The following is a 21,823-nucleotide window of genomic DNA, read 5'->3' on the forward strand; positions in this document are numbered from 1 at the left end:
TCCAAGAAGATCATTGGTTGATTTGGGGCGGGAATGGGTTCCTTTAAACCTATTAGCCGCCGCCTAGTGGCCAACCATATAAGTAGCTGTGCAGCAGCCACTGTTTCAGTTCTGTTCCTTTTTGCCTGAATAAAGCATGTTCCTGTTTGCAACCTTCCGTCTCACTTATTGTCTGCAAAGAACCGGCTACACAACATTTCATATTCCTGAAGTACATTGAACATATCTCTTTGTTCCATATATGGTCAAATCATATTAAGAATACAATCCTGTAGTTCAACTCTGTTGATTTTACTGCTGTTTTTTCACATGAATTGCATATAGGACTGTTCCATTAGCAGTCATTTAATAGGAGGTATGTGGGTGGACAGATTTGGTATCAGTGTTAGCTTTTTGCTTAAGGTTACTCACCGCATGAGGGAAAATGATTACTTTTGGAAGAAAAAAGGTAAACCTCCTCTTGGTGTGTTAAAATCCTAAAAGCTGCCTTCATGCTGACTAGTAAGCAACATAAAAACAAGCCTCACATAATTCATCACAATGCCTTTATAGCAGTTCAGCATCAAGTATACATAAACCATGAGAAAACTAGATCTTAAATATAGTTGTTTCATTGTAATTGTGATTGAAGGTCTTACTGGCTTGTTATTAAGCTCTCATCTTGTAATCATTCTGTGTTCATTTGATCATTCAGTGACAAAGGAGTCTATTTTCAATTTACCTAAGAATTGGTACAATGCTGGATGGATTCTTATTGATTAAACAATAATGCTCCAAGTCTAACATTAACCTCTGTTTAGAAAATTGTTTTTGTGTGGCCAAAGTCAAATGGCTCCTAAACTATTGATGTAGATAATTAAATTTATTAATCTGACAGATGGATTGAACAAATATACTTTGAAAGTTGATGTGAATGAATATGATTTCAATAAGAGTATATTTAGAATATGGTTGCAATCTATAAGTAGTATGATGCAAGGGGAAGAAAGCTGGTGAAAAAAAGAAAATGAAAGGTATCTGAGAAATCTTTTTCAACCACATTAATCAGAATTACATTATATAACTAGTCAAAAAACAATAGGACCATAGATCTAGTTCATTAGAGGTAATTGTTTCACTATGTCAGCCTCACCAAAACAAATTTAGAGTGTTGTGTCCAATACAGTGACAAATTGAAGTGATTTCAGAAGAAGCCAAACAAGTTGGTGAAGGGCAAACTCTATGAAGATATTAAAGAATTAGGGTAGGTTTAGCTACAGAACACACAACTAAAGAGCAGTATAATTATTTGCCAAATCCAATTCTGATCAGAACTTAAAAAATAAGGCCTAGATCAACCCCCCCCCCAATTTCTAGATATAGTAAGAAATAAAAACCACAGATTTTTCACCAAATATGACAAGGTTGGGAATGTAGAACATTACAGAAGTCATAGCAACTCTAGAGAATTCCAGATAATAGGGTCTGGTTTTATCTATTGAAGCATTTGAATCCATGATAATTGATTGTTTACTGGATAATTAAACATGTTTAAATCTTAAGCAATTTAATTTGGCTAAATCAAGGATAGACAACTTGTGGAATAGGTCAGATGTAGTTTAAATTTAATCTAAACCTTCAATGTTATTAAAAAAATAAAAATCATTACCATCATTACTATTTAAGATCATTTTTATTATTTTATGGATTTTTAAAAATTGATGTCAAACATTAAGTATGCTAGATTATAGGTGTATAATGTTTTTTATGAAGTAATGTTTTAGATTCATTGGATGAAGTAAATAATAATTTCATATGAATTCCTATACTATATCCAGTGGTTTTGGAGGGAATTGTGAATGTCTATTAGATTTCTTTTCAGCCAATATAGTGGAATTTAGTGATAGAAGAGAATATTTGTAGCTCAGGATTGAACTGGGGGTCCTTGGCGTTCTCAGAGCTTAGTGCACTGATGATGTTACCTAGTTTGGTAATGAAACATCTGCAGGAAAACAACAAAGAGTACCAAAGACCCCATAAGGGAATTTCCAGGCCACTTATGCCCATGACTTATATCGCTACATATATACTAATAAATATATCCCTCAAAACATGATGGGTTTCTTTTACAGATGTTCAAAGTAGAAAACTATGAATGTGAATCTGTTCTAAAAAAAATGAAATGAAAATAATCTGTTTCCATTACCATATTCTCTGTGACAGCCCTCTCATTTAAAGGTGAATTATTAGAATGAAACATTTAAGACTGTAGTCATTGTGTGTAATCAGAGTTTAGTAAAATGATGTTTGTAGAGAAACATATAGAAACATGCCTATTTTTGGGTAGTTATTTCCTGGTACCTCAGCCTCTCAAGATGGATGCAACATTTTTTAACCCAGCTAAATCAAAAGCATCCTACTAGCCATCATACATGTTTAGTACAAGTTATCTTCCTTCTTTTTCATACTCCTAACTTAAAAGCAGAATCTATTGACTCCTTGTGGCTCATTGTACTTTCCATGTTTGCTCTTTTGCCATAGGAACACCAGTGTGCCAGGCAGCACATTTTGTGTGTTCCTTCTTGAAATTTGAATCAAGTATATTAAAGAAAGAAAGTATGCATTACATAGAATTACTTGATTATCTGGTTACTCTTTGTCAGCATTTTTAAAGGAGAACAGCAGATTTTAAATTCTAAGTTTGGCTTTGGGTTATTCATCTTAATTGTTGTTTGCAGCCAAATTGTCGGTAAGTATGAGCATATAAACAGTGTGTTCAGTCCTTCACATCTAGCTGCAAAAACATCTTTATTGCCAACAAAGAACAGAAAAGATACACCATTCTTACACGCTGTGGAAACAACTGTTCTTTTAAGAAACTGGAAAATGTCAAGAGTTATAGAAGACATATACATTGTCCTTGCTGCTGCTATTACTTTTCAAGTTATGAAAGAAGTATATAGGTCTGGGCAAAATACCATCATTTTTACAGTTTCAAACCAAGTAGTAAAAATGATCAAACTCACTAGTGGGGTTTTTTTAGATAATTTTACTGCATTGTAAGATGTAACCTACATATATTGCATAAAGGGTGTAGGGTTATTTATACAGAATTAACTAGAGATTTTTAACACTATGATGATTTAGGTGAATTAAACTTTTAAGGTTGAAAAAGTTCATATCAGTGTTAACAATGCTTTCTGCAATGTTAATGTTAATAAATATAAGGTTACTGCAATTTTGATGAAAATCAGTAGTTATTTCTGTTTTTTGGCTGAAGTGTACTTGCAGCAAACCATAGGTTTTCTTAATGACTGCAGCATTCACTTAATGACTTGGTATTTATTTTACAACCAGCATGTTTTTTTTAATGACCAATGCAAAAAAAATGATGTAAAATTGAATCAGTCACATGGTAGACTTATTTTACAGCCATTACAACTTACAATGTAATGGACAGGCTCCATTATGATCATAATTCAAGGACTATGTGTAATGCATTGCTAAATTATTTAATTCAATACACACTATTTATCTGTATTTCAAGTGTGCTTTCCCAAGTAGTAATTTCTTGCTGTAAGATGAAGTCTGACAATAGTGATGGCCCCAAGCAGTCTCTTCCAAACTCTTGCTCTGCTGTAATAAATCCCCTCTGTCTCTTTGGAAAACCTCTAAGCTATATTTGGTTGCCTTCTTTTCACTGAGACCCACTTACACTTTTCATGAATCCTTCCTTCCTTCCTTCCTTCCTTCCTTCCTTCCTTCCTTCCTTCCTTCCTTCCTTCCTTCTACAGGATACCTTGTTTCTTCAAAACCCAGGTGTGAAACAAACAAAGCAAGGGTGATGGTGGAGAGAATCAAAGTGCACTGCTTCTTGTTCCTCTTCCTGGAACATCTTTTATCAAGGAGCCCCAAAGTGAGGCACAAAGTCTAGGCAATTCATGCGTGCCATAAGTGTGATTGTGCTTCTACAGTTTTGTGAAGCTCTACTCTGTCTGCCTTTGGGGGCTATTCATCATCCCGTCTTTTATGGTGAATGAGGAAGCTGCCATTGCTGTTTCAACCCCTCCCCAGACAGCCAGAACATTGATAGTGGTTTCAGTTAACACAAGTAGAAAAACAATCAGAGTCCCCCAAAAACAATACTCGACAGCCCACTGGCTCTTTCTCCAGATGCCTTTCTTTCCCATCTTCCATCTTCCTCTTTGCAAGGCATGGTGGAGTTAGATCTGGGGAAAAGGGGTGGGTGGGTGTTCCTTGTGTGCCTTCATTCTCATGGTCCTGGCTCAGCTATTTGCCACCTCCCACAAGAACCTCAAACCCTCTTGAAAAGAAAGTTTGGGAACAAGGTTCAGCATGGGTAAGCATGCACCAGGTGTTGGAGATGGGGGCTGGGGATGGCATGAGTAGATCAAGCATAGCTGAAGCCTTGTCAGGCCTTGGTTCTTCTCTTCCTGGACAAGTGCGTATGTGTGCGAGCCTCAAAAAACCTGCAGATGGGCTGACAGCCTCACAGAGGGTCACAGCCTACAGCTTAATAAACCCTGATTTAAGTTTTTATTGAGTAACACATTGCTTTTTGAAATGTTTCACTTAATAGATCCTGTCAAGATTCTTGGTTGGTAGCTTTACTTTAACAGAGTATACATCTGAGAGATACTGAACATGGATAATCTAGCATAAATCATTCAGGCCAAAGTGCAGTAAAATATTCAGTTCAAGAAAACAGTTCAAAGTGTGGTATGTGCATATTCAAGATAGTATGGCAGGGTGTTTGACTAATACATAAACTGTTATGAATTGTGAATTTGATTTCTTCCTTATCATTGTGAATACAATTTTTAAACTAATGTCGCTATAATTCTCTTCTAGATATCATTTCTGGCTTCAGCTTACACAAGTCAGCAGCTCTCTGAAGAAAGTTGCTCTGCTTTGGGCTTAGTTACACACTATCTTTACCTTTGTCAGTTCAGCTGGATGCTTATTCAGGTTAGTACAAATTCTGCTTTTTAGTGCAGAGTTTTGGATCTGATTCCAAAAAGGAACATCCGAGTGTTCAGGCAATGAACAAGGGGCTTCTCAGCAATCCCTAAGTGCTAGGCCTTTTCCTGGATTTATGTGGCTGCTGCCCTTTTGCTTTTGGCTAACATTCTTTTAGTATGTATTTATATTTAGAGGGGATATTTTTTTCCACAAAAAGAAGCATAAATGTCTCTTCTTCTACTTTTACTTCTCCCTCCTCCCTCCTCCTCCCTATTCTTCTCCTCTTTATATCCTACCTTTGTTTTTAACAACTGAAAATGCCATACATAATGTTCCTCCTTCCTATTTTCACTGCTACAGCAACACTAGGAGAATGACTGGCTCAAAGTCACCCAGCTGGCTTTTATTCCTAAGGGAGAACTGGAGCTAACAGTTTTGTGGTTTTTAGTTCAGCATCTTAACCAATGTGCCTGTATATAGTAATGACACCTACTGTAATCATAGTGTTTATTTCCTATTAACTTGTATTAAATTGTTGCTGCTTCTTTCATTCAAACACATATTTTCCTTAGCACTCATTACTATTGTAAAAATATAGAAGGCTCTTTTCTTTTTAAAGGAGTAACTGACAGGTATGAAGAGTTACCCATGCTAAATCTATTGCACTCTTTGGATCACAATACTGGACACTTCTAGAGAAACACATTCTGCCTTTGGTATCCTCAGTTTCCATATTGTTCTTAAGGAAACTGGCTGAATTTATCAATCTAACAACCAGAGGTCAACTTGAAGGAAGCTTTACATTAAAATTCCCTGTAGCTAAATGCTATGTGTAGTCCTTTCCAAGATTGTCTGGGATGCTACACGACCTCATCACAACCTATTTTCCTTGTTATCTTCTGGGAGGAGGCTTCGTGGTATCCGAAGCAGAACATCCAGATTCAGTCACAGTTGTTTTCTATATAGCATCAACCTTGTGAATTCTCAAGCTTCCTTTTTCCATTATGTATTCAAAATGGTCAGTGATTACTCTGTGTGTGTGTGTGTGTGTGTGTGTGTGTGTGTGTGTAGGTATATACCGTGTTTCCCTGAAAATAAGACTGGGTGTTTTGTTTTGTTTTTTGCCTCCAAAAGAAGCATCAGGTCTTATTTTGGGGGGATGTGTTACCCACTTCTGGCAACGACAACCCTGCCCAGCAGGTCCACTTCTTCTGCGGCCAAAAGAGCAGCTTCATTCTGCAGTTGCATTCCAGTCTGCATTTTGCAGTCAGGACTTTCTGGAAGGCCTATGCAGACGAGTACTGAGCTATGGATTCAATCCATAGCTCAGTCCTTGGCTGCACAGGCCTTGCACAGGCCTTCTGGAAAGGCCCGTGTCTGAGAAATGCAGGCCCGGCTGCAGAAGAAGATGCAGAAGAAGTGGACAGGTGAGGCGAGGCCTGGCTGCAAGGTAAGTGGGTGCGGGGTGTGTGGGGCAGTTCCACACCCCCACCGTAGCTTGAGTTTTAGGCATGTGCCTCACCCCAAAACTAGTGCTTATTTTGGGGGTAGGGCTTATATTAGGCCCACTCCAAAAATCAAGCTAGAGCTTATTTTTGGGGTAGGCCTTACTTTTTGGAAAACACGGTATATGTATATAGCATGTATAAATGTATGTTATGTATGTGTATGGATAAATATATATTTTCTTTTGAGAGCAGGCAACAGAGTCTTATGCCTCATATATATTGTACTCTGTAATGGAGAGGATGCTAGTTACATTCCAGCTTCAATGGTTGGCTGCACATCCAGTTGTTCTTCTGAATCTTCTTCATTATGGGATATAATGTATAATTGATCTATCTCAACTTGTGACAGCAGCTTCCTCTTAACTATGTTGAAGTGTTGGGTAACTAGCTGTTTCTCAGTGAGGATGCAGGTCTTCTGTACATATTCATGCTTTCCTCATACTTTTCATTTATCCCCTCTCATTAGGTCTGCTGCTGTAGTAATATTCCATCAATTCCAGGTTTCCTTGTCTTATCCATGAATGATTTGTTTCAGTCGTCCACTTATCAAATTGTCCTGGTTCCCCAACATTTGATGTGGACTTTTTTAATCTGAGTGATGTCTAAGTCTGTATGACTCTCCTCATTCATGTCACATATTTTGAGATAGGCAGGTGAAGCGTTGGGGAATCTTTGCCCATGGACCCTACTGGTAAAGTGAGTATCATCCAAGATTTGGCCCCTGGTCTCCCGCATCAAATATGGCATTCTAATCACAATGCTATCCAGCTGCTATCCAGCTTCTCTTTAAAACAGATCTACCAAGAAAGGATGTTTGGTTACACTTCAAATAAAGTGTAAGTTATTTCTGATTTACTCCCTAGCATAAATTTCTGCAGGAGTTCATTCTTCTAGCAGCTAGGAAACTGGCTGTACCTTTTTGTGTCCATACAACTAATTGTTATTATTACCCCATAGCAACAGAAAAATATTGCTAAAGTTAGATCTGCTGTTTGTATTTGATCTGTTTAATTCTAGAATACCAAAAGATGAGAGGCGTATAATTATCAAGATTTTTAAAAAATGACATTACATATCAGGAATGTACATACAGGAAATAGCAAACAAACCAAGTTCACAAGGTTTACAAGGTCCAGTTGGGTCACTATTATCATTTATGCAATAAGAGATAAGATGATACGTAACTGTGATTAAACAATTACAGAAAACAAGGGTAAGGACACATAGTACCAGTTCCTAGAAAATTGCATTGCTAAAAAAACCTTGTTCTAAGAGGTAGAATTAATGGGATCATGGTTCTTTGGCTAAATAGAATGACAAAAATAAATACCACGGTTCATCTATCTGTGGCTGAGGCATGGCCCAATTTTATTACAAGATCATGCAGCAAGATGCATTCTACCTAACACTCTATTCTTTTAATATCACAAAAAGAAATCAACATAGTTATAAAATGAATGCAGGGCACAGAAAGCTCCATAGGCTCATTAAAATGATGAGCTGCTAATAAATACATATGCATGCACACACACATGCACACATGCACACACACACACACACACACACAGAGACACACACAGAGAGTTATTTAAAATGTCTACTACATCATTTTTCCCTGATTGTATTAAGAAAATGTGTAGCCATTAATTTCCTCCTTTGACCTTTTGAAATGTTTGCCAAGGTACATTTAAACAATTGCCTATTTATCACTAAATGTTGAATTCTCAGGAGTCATGAGCTCAATAAATTTTTAGATCATTTTTAAGTTAAAGGTATTGGGAATAAATTCAATGCGACTTAATGCTTCCTGATTGCAAATGGTTCATTTAGGAGAGGAGATTTGGGCTTCAAAAGTTTTGGGGTTACTTTCCCACCAGCAGTTTCTTTTTAAATCTTTTTAAAATTATTATTTTTATCATGTAATGTCTAGCAGAAGACCTATTTTTAGCTGGCAAGTATTGGCATTGTTTCATTTTCTCCAAATGCTCTATACCAGGGGTGTCAAACTGCCGGCCCACAGGCTGGTTTCATTATGTGGAGGCCGCACCCACCCCAGCTCCAAAAAAAGTCAGGTGATGCAGCGAGTTTGACACCCGTGCTGTATACAAATAGGTTTAATGATATAGGCACTAATGTAATCAGCAGTTCTATGCATGATTCAGAATAGACCTTACATATTCCAGGCTGACAAATGCAGATAGTCTGTTTTGCATGTTATGCAAATTAATTGCTAATTCTGCAATTCAGGTGAGTGGGATAAAAATTAAACAAAATGTTTCTGTTTGTCTGATCAAAATTACTGTTGCTCTTTTTTCACAATGTGTTGCACATGCATAAAATTGTCATCCAGAGCATGCAACCCAGCACAAATGTCTTCAGCAGATGGCTATCAAGCCTCTGTTTGAAGGACTGCAATGAGTGGGGGTCCAGCCTCTCATTATAGAGTGATGCCATAGGTTTCATGAACATTTTTTTCTTATTGATACATTTCTCTTAATGTTCATTCAGAATGAAACTATATATGTTTATTTTTATTTATGACATTCATACCTTTCTGTTTCTCTGAGAACCCAAGGCAATTTATAAGAGGGAAGCAGAGGTTTCTCTCTTCATTTTATATCTTTTCTACATTTCTGTGAGGATATATTGAAAGAGGCACCTGAAACCCAATCCTGGGTTCTACTCTAATATTTTTATCTGTTGTACATACTGCCTTTTGGTTTAGCCTATAGGAACCACTGCTTTTATACAGTAGAGGCAGACCCTAGGATATTTATATTTGATACCAACCTTTAAAGATCATAAAAATTAGAACTTTTGTCCATGGAATAAATTATAGTGCTTTACATGAACTCTTTTTCTTAAATCTAGAATAGACTGGTTGCAAATATAGTTTGCTACTCTTTGGTCCATGTTTTTTTTTGTTTTATTTTTGAATAATAAAAACATCAGTAACTGAGCTTAAATATGCTTGGCATAAGCATATCTCCATCATAAAAATAATAATTAAAAAAATTAAAAACGAGGAAAAAATTCAAAGGACAGATTTGATGAACCACAAGGTCTTTTTCTGCTGTTAGTTTTCTATGTTTCTAATTGGGCTGGATGTTGCCATAAGTATATTTCTAAAAAGTTGTTTTTACAGAACTATTAGTGAAATACTATTAAGCATATTGATTTAATGTTCCCTTTTATTTCATAGGCTGTTAATTTTTGGTATATCCTGGTGATGAACGATGAACACACAGAACGGCGTCATCTAATTTTTTTTCTTTTGGGTTGGAGTCTTCCAGCCCTTATTGTTATACTCTTACTAATTATCCTGCGAGGAATCTATCATCATAACTTACCACAGATTTATGGCCTGATTCACAATGACCTGTAAGTATACATATTCGTTTATTTATTAAATTTATATGCCGCCTATCTCATCTAGAGGTGACATACATAATACATAATACATGTATAGTTAAACTACAAATCCCCTCACCTTACATAACTAAACTAGTTTGGAGAAAACCAAATTTAAGAGTCATACTCTTTTTCCTTTCCTGTAATTGACATGAGAGGAGTGGATTACATGACATTCTGCTCATCTAATTTAATAAAGCAGAGGAGAAATAATGATAATGTGAATAACATTGAATGACAGGAGTCATTTATAAATGAATTTTCTTCATAACTATAGACATTTGTAGAATTCTAAGGCCTACTCAAATGCAATTTAAAAATCATGACAAATGGCCACTGTCAGAAAATCCTTCATATCCATATAGAAAAAATGAAGTGTTATAAATAGGGATGTGGCTGTACTTCTAATACAAAACAGAAAATATTTGGAGGAAGTAGGGGTATTCCATTACCAATTGGTTCCAAGCTGCATCTTTTTTCTGTATGGTCCCATAAAAATGTTCATTTCAGTAAAAAAGGTATTGATTAAATGTGGCAAGGTGCTTTGGACTTCTTGTGGGTATACTGTTGGCACTGTTTAAATTAACAAGGTAAACTATAATAATAATAATTTGCAGCTTTCTGGCATTGCTTAACAAAAATATCACTGGGCAATCAGAACTATTATAAACATTCATGAAGAATTAAAGACAAAATTAACTAATGCTCACACTGTCATATCATTTTCTCTTAAAAATTATTGAATATTTATATGTATTCAAAGTGTCTTAGATACTTAGAAATGCAATTTTTTTGCCTGTTATTATTTGTCAAAATTGTAAGACACTACTATTGCATTTCATGGTATAGTATTTTAAAGCAATGCATTTTTTGATTTTGCACATCCCCTATCATGGTAGAGTTTCTGGTCAAAGAAGCAAAACATACACCAAAATCATGTACACAGGTTGAGAAACAATGATGTATACCAAAAGTGGATCATCGAACATGCAATGCATTGTGAGGTTGATTTATGTCAAAATCAACATGTGCTTAATATGTATTTATTTTTTGACACCCTGACTTAGATTATTTATTCTGCAAACTGCTAAGAGCTTTTCTTCCTGAAAGGCACAGCAGGTAGACATCACTGTTTGTAGTCTCTGTGCCCTTATTGATGGGATTCCACCTGCCCTGACTGATATTTTGTAATTGAGCTCGAACAGGGTGAGTCCCACCCTTCCTTTTATATAGGTAACAAGAGCCTGTCAAAATCACCAGGTTTCTTCATGTTACTCAGGTGGTTTCTGTAAAAACAATTCTCTTGAAAAAAATTTAACCTATTTTTTTCTTCCAAAGAGAAAAGGAGAAAAAATGTATATAGCTGTGTGCTGATAGTAGTTTCTTACTAGCATTCTTCTTTTCCTCTTCCTGTATTCCAATGGCCCTGAGGCCTATGATTAATCTCACAAACCAACATGCTATATTTTTTTCTTGTTTCAGCAAAGACCACTTTGTTGATTCCTGCATACGTTGTCAGAACTGTTAAATCAGAAACTAGCATTCTCACATACAGTATATATCTTCCTTTGAGTACAGTCTTTGAAAGCAACCAGGACAGAATTTATTATTCCTTCTACAAGTGCTTTGTGTGGCCCAGTACTCTTATCAGAGTGTCAGACTGGTGGCCTAGAATTATAAAATATTGAGAAAAATAATGTGAATTCCCACATGATCTATTTTTCTCTGGTCTGTGTGTCAATACTAGAAGTGCCTACTAATATCTGTTAAACCTTCTACAGACTAATTGGCAATCCCTCTACCAGCTTCATTTCATAAGAAGCCAAGTTCTAAATTTAATTTAATTTAATTTATTATCATTTCTATACCGCCCTTCTCCCGAAGGACTCAGGGCGGTGTACAGGGCAAGAATAAAACACAGAAATTTACAAAAATTAAAAGCTAATTAAATACATGCCCGATTAAAATACAATTGATACATAGTAAAAACCCCAATAAGAATGATAAAAAACCCCACCAATCCCCCCTCAGGCCAGGCCGGCTTGCTCGAACAAGTATGTTTTCAGATCGCGGCGAAAGGAGCGCAGATCGGGCGCCGTCCGGAGCTCAACCGGTAACTGGTTCCATAGCTCCGGGGCGCCCACAGAGAAGGATCTCCCCCTGGGGGCCACCAGACGGCATTCTCTGACCGGTGGCACCCTGAGGAGGCCCTCTCTGTGGGAACGCACAGGGCGCAGGGAGCTTGATGCCGGCAGCAGATGTTCCCTGAGGTACTCCGGCCCCATGCCATGGAGGGCTTTGAACACCATTACTAGCACCTTGAATCTCACCCGGAAGACAACTGGCAACCAATGCAGCTCACGGAGCAGAGGTGTCACGTGGGAGTATCGGGAAACTCCCAACACAACTCTCGCGGCTGCATTCTGTACCAGTTGGAGCCTCCGGGTGGTCCTCAAGGGAAGCCCCATGTAGAGAGCGTTGCAGTAGTCTAGACGAGAGGTCACGAGCGCGTGAGTGACCTTGCATAAATCATCCCGGCTTAGATAGGGCCGCAACTGGCGCACCAGGCGAACCTGGGCGAAAGCCCCCCTAGTCACGGCCACCATGTGATCTTCCAAGGTAAGCCGCGAATCTAGGAGGACTCCCAAGTTGCGAGCCCTATCTACGGGGGGTAATAATTCACCCCCCATAGAAAGAGATGGAATATCCGAATAGACCCGGGATGAAGGTATGCAAAGCCACTCGGTCTTGTCGGGGTTGAGTTGAAGTCTGTTCCTCCCCATCCAGACCCGAACCGCCTCCAGGCAACGGGACATCACGTTGAGGGCATCACTGGGGTGGTTTGGGGTAGAAAGAAAAAGCTGGGTATCATCAGCGTACTGATGATACCCAACTCCAAAGCCACGAATGATCTCACCCAGCGGTTTCATATAGATGTTGAACAGGAGAGGCGAGAGGACCGACCCCTGAGGAACTCCACAAACGAGAGACCTCGCGGTCGACCTCTGCCCTCCTGTCAACACCGACTGCGAGCGTCCCTGGAGATAGGAGGAGAACCACTGTAAAACCGTGCCTCCCACTCCCAATCCCCTGAGACGCCGCAGCAGGATACCATGGTCGATGGTATCGAAAGCCGCTGAGAGGTCCAATAGGACTAGAACAGAGGAATGACCCCTGTCCCGAGCCCTCCAGAGATCATTCACCAGCGCGACCAATGCCGTCTCCGTGCTGTGCCCGGGCCTGAAACCCGATTGGTACGGGTCTAGATAATCCGCTTCATCCAGGACCAAAGGGAGCTGATGCGCCACCACACTCTCAACAACCTTCGCAAGAAAGCGAAGGTTGGAGACCGGATGAAAGTTGTTCAATACAGCTGGGTCCAAGGCAGGCTTCTTGAGGAGGGGCCTCACCACCGCCTCTTTCAAGACGGCAGGGAAGCTACCCTCACTCAAAGAAGCTGATATAACTGCCTGGAACCAGCTGCGTGTCCTCTCCCGGGCTGCATAAATCAGCCAGGAAGGGCACGGGTCCAATAAACATGTGGTGGAGCTCAGTCTCCCCATAATCCTGTCCACTTCCTCCGGAGTCACAGAATCAAACTCCTCCCAAGTGATATCGACTTGAAGCAATCTGCTAAGTACATGATCCAATCCCAAAATTATCTTTAGACCCCGAGAACCACACCTCTTACAGTTTCATCTACATTATCTCTCCTTTCATTATGTTTCATTCTTTATTGTGCTCAGTAATTAGTGGCCATCCTCTTCTTTGTCCATCAGAAAATGTTTAGCCAAATGACAGCAGCTACACTAGATAAATAAGATATCTTAAAATCCATAAACTATGATCCTTAATGATCCCTTGGCTCTTATCAACACAAACAGTTGCTGGTTACATTTATTGATATAAGTGTTTTCTGTATTAGAATTCTGGATATTTTTTTCATTTGAATTAGCAGATTAAAGTAACCATAGCGCAAATTGAGCAAAATTCCTGAAAACTTTATGGCAGTTTCTTGGCATGTTAATATTATTATTGTTATTGTTGCTCTTGGTCACATTGTCAGTTGATATTGGATTTGGAGTTTTATCCATCTATCAAGTCCTTCCCAAGATAAGCAGTCATGGTTGTTTGATGGTGTTAATGTCATTGTTGCAGGATGTAAGCTGTTCCAACTAAAACTGCCTTATACAATTGACTGATGTGATTTTGTCAATGCTGATGGGGTTCACATAGTGCTCTAGTTGTTTGGGGATTATTGTTGGAGCCCATTATTGTTGGTACTATCTTTGCTTTCTTTTGCCACAGTTGTTCTAGTTACAGGTCTTTTTCTTTGACTCTTTCAGTTCTGTTCTACCGTCTTTGAGTTTTGCAGTATTCACATCCAAGAGTTTTTGTCTTTTTTTAAATCAACAATTGTTAAACCTGGGGTGTTGTGTGGCAGATGTTTTATATTTGAATTCTAAAGTCCCACAGCGGTTTGTTCTTTTTCATTTTCTAACATAACTTTTTTTTTAGTCCCACCAGTTCTTGCTTACAGGCAACTGGTATTTCTTGCAGATCTTCCAATGCATCATTGTTGCTACTTTGTCATGCTGTTGTTTGTAGTCAGACTGTGCAGCCTTCTTCAAGTACTGTTACTTTAGCTTCTTTGCAGAGGTAAGATTTGCTGTCTGTTGTTGCCTTCTCAGGTCTGCCTTCATATGTATTTGTTCTTAAGTCTAGGTCTTGTGCAGCCAGAAATAGCCTTTATCATTTTCTTCAACTTTCCTGCTCTTAGCTTTTCCCTGATGTTCTTTTTATCTGTTTTTCTGGCTAGATTTTTAACATACCAGCCATGTGATAATTTGTTTTGCCTTGTCTCTTTTCTATTCTTCATTTGGTCTTTCTTACAGGCCAGTTTAATCCATTTGATATTCAGTCTGCCTTTGTGGTGTATTAGATTCAGTGAATCTTATTCTCTGTCCTTCAGATATTTTTCTGGTGCTCTATTTCCTTCTTCAATTGTCTTGTGTACTTACAACATTCCACTCCTACCTAGGCTCCTAGGTAATTGGAGTCTGTCAAGATTGCTGTGTAGATGAAAGGCACGATTCATTGTCATTATATTTCTGGTCTTCTTATCCAGGATTTCTTGTTCTGTTTGAGTCCAGTCCACTATTCTAGTTGTATATCAACTGGAATTGCCTAGGAATTAATCAACTTGATTGTATTTTCTTCACTGAGTTTGGATTTTAAAATCTTCCATGGGGCATCTTAATTCCTTCAGTTTCATTACTTCTCCTGTTGATGGTAAGGATAGCACATTTGTCCAGTCCAAACTCCATTGCAATGTTTGGCTGCATGTTAGAGTGTTGACAAGCTATTTTATTTCAGATGGGTTTTTTTCTTACAACTTTGGATTGTCTATTTAAAGGAGGCAGAATACCCTGACATATGTTTTTGTTGTTTGTTAGCCAAGGGCTGACTTCCGGTTGTTTAGTATTATTGACAGAGGAATCAATGGCAAACAGTGCTGAGAGTGAGTCTCCTTGAAAATTCCTCTCTTGATATTTGTTCTGTACCAGCCTGCTACCGGCCCTGCAGAAAAAGCAGGGACAACCCCTTTTACAAGCGGTAAGAGGCTGGAACTAAGCCTGCCAAATTTATGGATACAAAAGCAAACAGAACAAGACACGAACCATGAAACAGGAGCTATTCAAGCGGTTGCCTTCAGCAAACCAGCCCTCCCATGCATTCCCCTTTTATACAGTTCAGGGCGTGGCTTCTCTCTGCCTCCTTCCGAGGTGCCCCATTGCCTTCCTCTGTTTACTCCTGATTGACTGCCTCCTGCGTCGGGCATCCTTGAACAGGGCCAGCTGTGGGTCATCTTCATCCACGCTGTCAAGCTCACACAGCTGGGTCTGCGTCATGACCAGGTGGGAGGGGCCTGGCTGAGGGCTCTGTGGAGCCTCAATATTATTCTCAGCAAGGTCTTCAACACCCCCCTCCTCCTCCTCTGAGTCGTCCGACCCAACTGCCGAACCCACAGGCTGACCCAGAATCACAACAATATTAACCTCTCCCAGTCTATCATCATTGACCAGCAACCATGTCTTCCATTGCGCCATTGATCTTTGCACAAGGTTTCTGATGTGTCAACTGACTCCTATTATTTCTGGGCAGTCCAATCATGTGGCGAGGAGTTAAATGCCTTCTAGGAATCAAGCTGTAGTAAAGTTGGGCTTCCTTCTCTTGCAATTTGCCAAAATCATCTTATTAATTAAGAGCTGATCATTTGTTTCTTTGTTGTTTGGGCAGTTTCCTTTCTGCATAGGTGGAAAGATTTGTTTTCAGTTAGATGCTGTTGGACTGCATCAGTTACCACACCAGTTAGCAATCTCATCTTCTAGGATATTTTGATGTTTTTCCCAGTCATGTTTGTAGTTCTGTATTTATATATTTTGTTATAATTCTGTAATTATGCTTACATAGTACATTTCATACAAAGGAAAAAATCATTTTACAGAAAAAAAAATCCAATACAAACAAAAACATAGAGTGTCTATTTAAACCCCCATGGGTGCCTGAACATGGTGACAACCACCATGACTAAAGTCTGGAATGATGTGGCTCCAAATTCTGATTCACTAAAAGTATTCCTAGTGATAGAACTAACAGAAGTTGCACTTGTTGCATTTCCCTTGTTTATTAAATGAAAGTAGTGCTGTGTTTGTCTTAGCCATAAGTCTTCAGTGAATAATTGTGTATGTTATTTCATGAGTTTCTGTACCTTTTAAAATATTTTTAATTGAAACAAAAACAAAATTTTCTTAGTGATAATAAACATTATTTGATGGTTTTGTTTTGTTTGGTAATTTGCTAATTGAAGCTTGTCCTTCCCAGTTTAGATTTGCATTTAAGGAAGGTGGGAGGCTTAAATTGATGGTGCAGATTTGGAACTGCAAAGCCTTATCATAAAGCAGATCTATAGCTCAGTCATGCAAACAAAGAATACAACCCTGCAAACTTCAAGTTTTATGAAAAATAAATTATCCACATGTTACTATTTTAAAGACAGGTTGTATGTAGATGCTTTCGGAATCAATAGAAATTATATTTTGTAACTGAGAGGATTAGGTTGAGCAGGCAGGGAACCTTGTTTGTCCCGAACTAAGCATGTATATTTAAGTTGAAATACTACTTCAGAATAGCTGCCCAGTATTGCTAACATATAGTAATTATGTTCTTCCTATCCTATCCTATCCTATCCTATCCTATCCTATCCTATCCTATTCTATCCTATCCTATCCTATCCTATTCTATCCTATCCTATCCTAAATGAAAGGCAAAGGAAAAACAAATTTTACATTGGAATAAAAGAAAAAACACCAACTAAAATGGAATAAAACATAAATAAAAACATTGTGGGAAAACTTTCTTGTAAGAGAGTCCCTGATTCCCTTTTGTTTATTTCCACAACAAATACATACAGTATATGTGTTTGTGTGTATGTATGTATATTACTTTAAACATTATGGGTATTAACTATCTAAATCCTTTCAACTATTATTGATATTAGTTTATAATATTCTTCCTAAAAACAGTATTTCAATTGTCTAAATTCACTCTGCTGCATAATGCATAGTACATATGGGAGCCATTCTTCTTCATATTCTCCAATTTTAGTCTCCTCGTATGATAATGGTATTCCAAATTTGTTGTTACAGCTGTCAGTATATAATGTAAATTAGTAAATTGTGACATTTTTATATCTGTACTATGGCTTTCTCACCTATGTATATGTTTTCATGAGGACAATATTATGTTCTGGGTTTCCTATTTTTTATAGCACATTTTGCTGCTTGATTTAAATGCCATAATTGAAAGCTTTTCTGTAAACAGTGAAGTACATATTGACTTATTTTTACGCCAGCAATAATGTATTGTGTTCCATCCAATGCAGTTTCTAATCTGTGTTGGATGATCCTAAACATTTTGCTAGTTGTGAAATTACAAATATGGTTTGCATAGTCTGTTAAGTCTCCTTTTTTGGCATTGGAATGTAGACTGACATCTTCCAATCTGGTGGCCACTGTGTTGTTAGCATAGCTTTATTACAATCTTTACTGATTTCTCTTCAGTCGCCTGCCAAATTTTAGGGAGTATTCCATTAGTTTCTATAGGCTTTCAGTTTAAAGACTGGCGTGCTGATCTAAGTTCATCTTCTATACTCGTGATTTAACTTTTTTAAAAAAGAAAAAAGCCTGTTCTAAAGTGGAGCCTAAATTCAGATAATTAATTGCCCTTTTTGTCTTGATAAATATTTATAAAAATAATTTGCATGGCTGTTTTTACTTGCTTCCTAAGTCTGAAGCAAAATTGTCATGGATGAATAGATGGATGGATGGGTAGACAGACAGAATGTGATAGATTGGTATAAGAATCAGAGCTCTTACATATAATTGAATTTTTCATTGCAGTAAAAAAGGATATGTATTGTTTCATAGAAACTGACAATTAAAATCAAATGATTTTATGGGCAGTCATGCTGGTCTCAATGTTTTTTAATAAATAAATCATTGCATTGTACTATTCAGACCAACGCTCTTCAGCAATTGATATGGTACATCTGTTTGTTTTGATTCATAAAGCTGCTGGCACTCAGAACAGAAAATCTTTTAAAGAAAATCCCCTGTTTGTGCTAGACTAGCATTTAAAGGGTTTCCCAGGATTTGCAAACACATTTCAGAGAAGAGAAACAAAAACAACAATCTGTAAACAATAACCAAGGGAAATCCAGATAATTTGGTGCAATTTGTTTTTTTTTCTTTTTCTTTCATTTAAAAATAGATCTATACAGGAAGATTTATTAAATGAGTTGTATGGCTTCATACACAGTGAATTTTATATTCTAACTATTCAATAAATTATGAAGTGTTATCTCTGAATTTGGAGATAGTTTTTTGTTTATAAAAGTATCTGCTGTATGCAGTATCTTCTGTTTCCAAATAGTACAGTTGTATGAAATACTGTATATGTTTATGTTATTCCATTATATTTCAGGACTGAGAAGTGACACAATGTCAGCTTGCTCCAGAGGCTAATAGTGCTAGAATGAGAGGCAGATTTAGCTCCTTCCTTGGCCCATAAAATGTAATGGTAAAGTCTTCAGGTAGTATAATCTGAGATAAGTGATCACATCAAATTAGGGAAGGATAGGAATGGTAAGTCCAAGAAAGTCCAAGAAGTTCACTATATTTAAATCCAAGAAATTCATTATGCTTGTTTTAAGCATTGCATTTAAACAGCAATTATGGTATATAAGATAATGTTTGTTTCACTTTCAAGCGTCCTGGATTTAATTCCTTTTGCTGACTTGGCACCTGGACAAGTCAATATGCCATCAATTAACCTCAAGATTGAATAGAATCCAGATAGGCATTGGTAGGTAGAAGATCTTTATTTGGGGATTCAAATTAGTCCCATCGTCAGGAAGAGTAGGGACAACTGTTCCATCTTTGTGACCTCTTCAAGAATTGGAGCATTTATCTAGGAAGGTTGCAAATGTAGAAAGGGCTTCCCAGGATAACGATTTATCTCCAGCTTATGGAGGGTATTAAGGACAGCAGAGAAAGGGACTGATTAAACTTTCTGTACATTGATCAATTATATTGTTCTTGATTTATTTTTATTTTTTTCTGAACCCACATAAACAACATGGAAATACTAAGGAAAAAGAGAATGACCCAGTTAGTGCTGTGCAAACACATCATAGGTGGAAGTTAGGTGATGATGACAGCATAGCATAGGCATTATTGCTTAGTATTCAGCTGCCTAGTAAAAGTTCTTTAGGGTAGCCATTGCTTTTGTAAAGAATCACCATGGACCACTTGCATGAGAAACACAGATTTGATGCCAATTGTAGATACAGCTTTCTTTTCTTTCTTTTCTTTTAACTCCTTCTCTTCCTTATTTCCTTCTTCTGCATCATTGCAGCCCTTTGAATAGAACACTCTGCCCCGTCCTCTGAATATATGCAAACATCTTTGAAAGAGTTCTTGGTTGCCCACTCCTGCTTTAGATATATTTAGAATGCTTACAATTTAGGGTTATGGTTAGAATTCTTTTAACCTTGGAATGAGGAAAAGCAGGGTTTTTTTTCTGAATTATAGCATCCAGAACTATAGCTCCCTCACTATTCGCCATCCTAGCTGTGGAGGATACCCCAAGTTACTTTCCTCCAGCACAGGAATGTGCCATGCTTACTACAAATTTGGGAAGTATTTGTTCCAGAGTATCCTGTTGATATCAGTTTGAAAAATACTAGTCTAATTAATTACATTTTTCATCTCAACCCTCAGTTAATTAATTTGATCTAGGGAATCTCCCTTCCTCAATATTGTAAACCAAGAGTTCCTGCTATTAAAATGTTACCTAAAATCTGAAGTATCAAGGGAATTTCATATATATGTTTTATTAACTAGTTTTGTTCTGTCACGAATGTTCAGGATTTATGTTCAGTCTGCATTAAAATATATTGTTATGTAGGTTTAGTTCAGAGATCTTGACTAACAATACATGATCTTTTACTTTGCTTCTGGGCTTGGAACATGTGCTTGCAAAGCACTGGCTTTATTCCTATAATTTTGGCATAAACTGTTGATAAGAAAAATGGGAAACTCCAAGAGGGAATTTTGCTAATTACAGTGAAATGTTTTTATTTTTCTTACTTTCCTAGCAACCTGCCTTATGAGTATTAAATAAAAAATCAGTACACACACTTCAGCTATAACAAATGTTTTGCTGTTTAACTACTTGGAGGGTTTTTCAGGACAGTTTTTATTTTTCCAGGGGAATATCAGATTCCTACTGGTGTCATAGCCAAATGATGTGAAATTTCTAGCCCCATAAATTTGAAGTGTGGGCAGTTACGTACTTCTATTGCCAAGGCAAATACATAAGCTCTGTTCATGCAAAGTGTTGTACACAGAGAATCAGGAATTTTCTGCCATTTACCAGCCATCATTGCTGATACAAAATGTGCAATTAAACAAATATAATATTTCCATCTGAAAGTTGAGTCATGACAACTGGATTTCTTTCCTTTTTTGGTTTGAAACATTTTGCTGCTTATCCAAGTAGCTTCTTCAATCTGACATAATACTTCATCAACATAATACTTTCATTTATTCAGTATTTTCCTTTGAGAACTGGAGTATATTAGTCACAGAATTATTTTGTTCAGAAAGTTCAAAGATAAAATGGGAAAGGAATTGTTGATTAATCTGGAAGTAACTATTGGTCATTACACTATTCAATACCTATCCATAACATCAATGTCTAACCTTCACTTGAAGAAAAATAACTGTCAGTAACTGGCTGACCAGCCATACTCAGTTTGTGATCCTTAATGGAACTGCATCTACATGGAGAGAAGTGTATAGTGCGGTGTCCCAGGGGTCTTCAACATCTTTGGGCCCAGAGCTCTTGAACATCATCATCAATGATTTGGATGAGGGGATAGATGGGGAAATCATCAAATTTCCAGATGACACCAAGCTGGCAGGAATAGCCAACACTCCAGAAGAAAGGCTTAAGATACAGAAGGATCTTGACAGACTTGAACATTGGGCACTATCTAACAAAGTGAAATTCAATGGTGAAAAAAGTAAGGTTCTACATTTAGGCAAGAAAAACCAAATGCACAGGCATAGTATAGGTGGTACCTTGCTCAATAGTAGTAACTGTGAGAGGGATCTCAGAGTCCTAGTGGACAATCACTTAAATATGAACCAGCAGTGTGCTGCAGCTGCCAAAAAAGCCAACACAGTGCTAGGCTACATTAACAGAGAGATAGACTCAAGATCACATGAAGTGTTAATACTTTACGATGCCTTGGTAAGGCCACACTTGGAATACTGCATCCAGTTTTGGTCACCACAATGTAAAAAAGATGTTGA

The 21,823-nt window shown here is 37.6% G+C and overlaps 1 protein-coding gene across 1 annotated transcript in view; it reads left to right on the forward strand.

Annotated features, from left to right (window-relative positions):
• Positions 1 to 21,823, forward strand: part of ADGRV1 (adhesion G protein-coupled receptor V1) — a gene marked incomplete at its 5' end in the record, with an annotated part of 265,197 nt that overhangs the window by 183,023 nt on the left and 60,351 nt on the right. Inside the window, 2 exons of the mRNA XM_081318856.1 lie at positions 4,852 to 4,968; positions 9,673 to 9,851. Coding sequence (XP_081174982.1) covers positions 4,852 to 4,968; positions 9,673 to 9,851 — 296 coding nt within the window. The remainder of the gene's footprint in view (positions 1 to 4,851; positions 4,969 to 9,672; positions 9,852 to 21,823) is intronic.

Source organism: Vipera berus (genome assembly GCF_964194415.1).
Source record: "Vipera berus genome assembly, chromosome: 2".
NCBI classification, from domain to species: Eukaryota; Metazoa; Chordata; class Lepidosauria; order Squamata; family Viperidae; genus Vipera; species Vipera berus.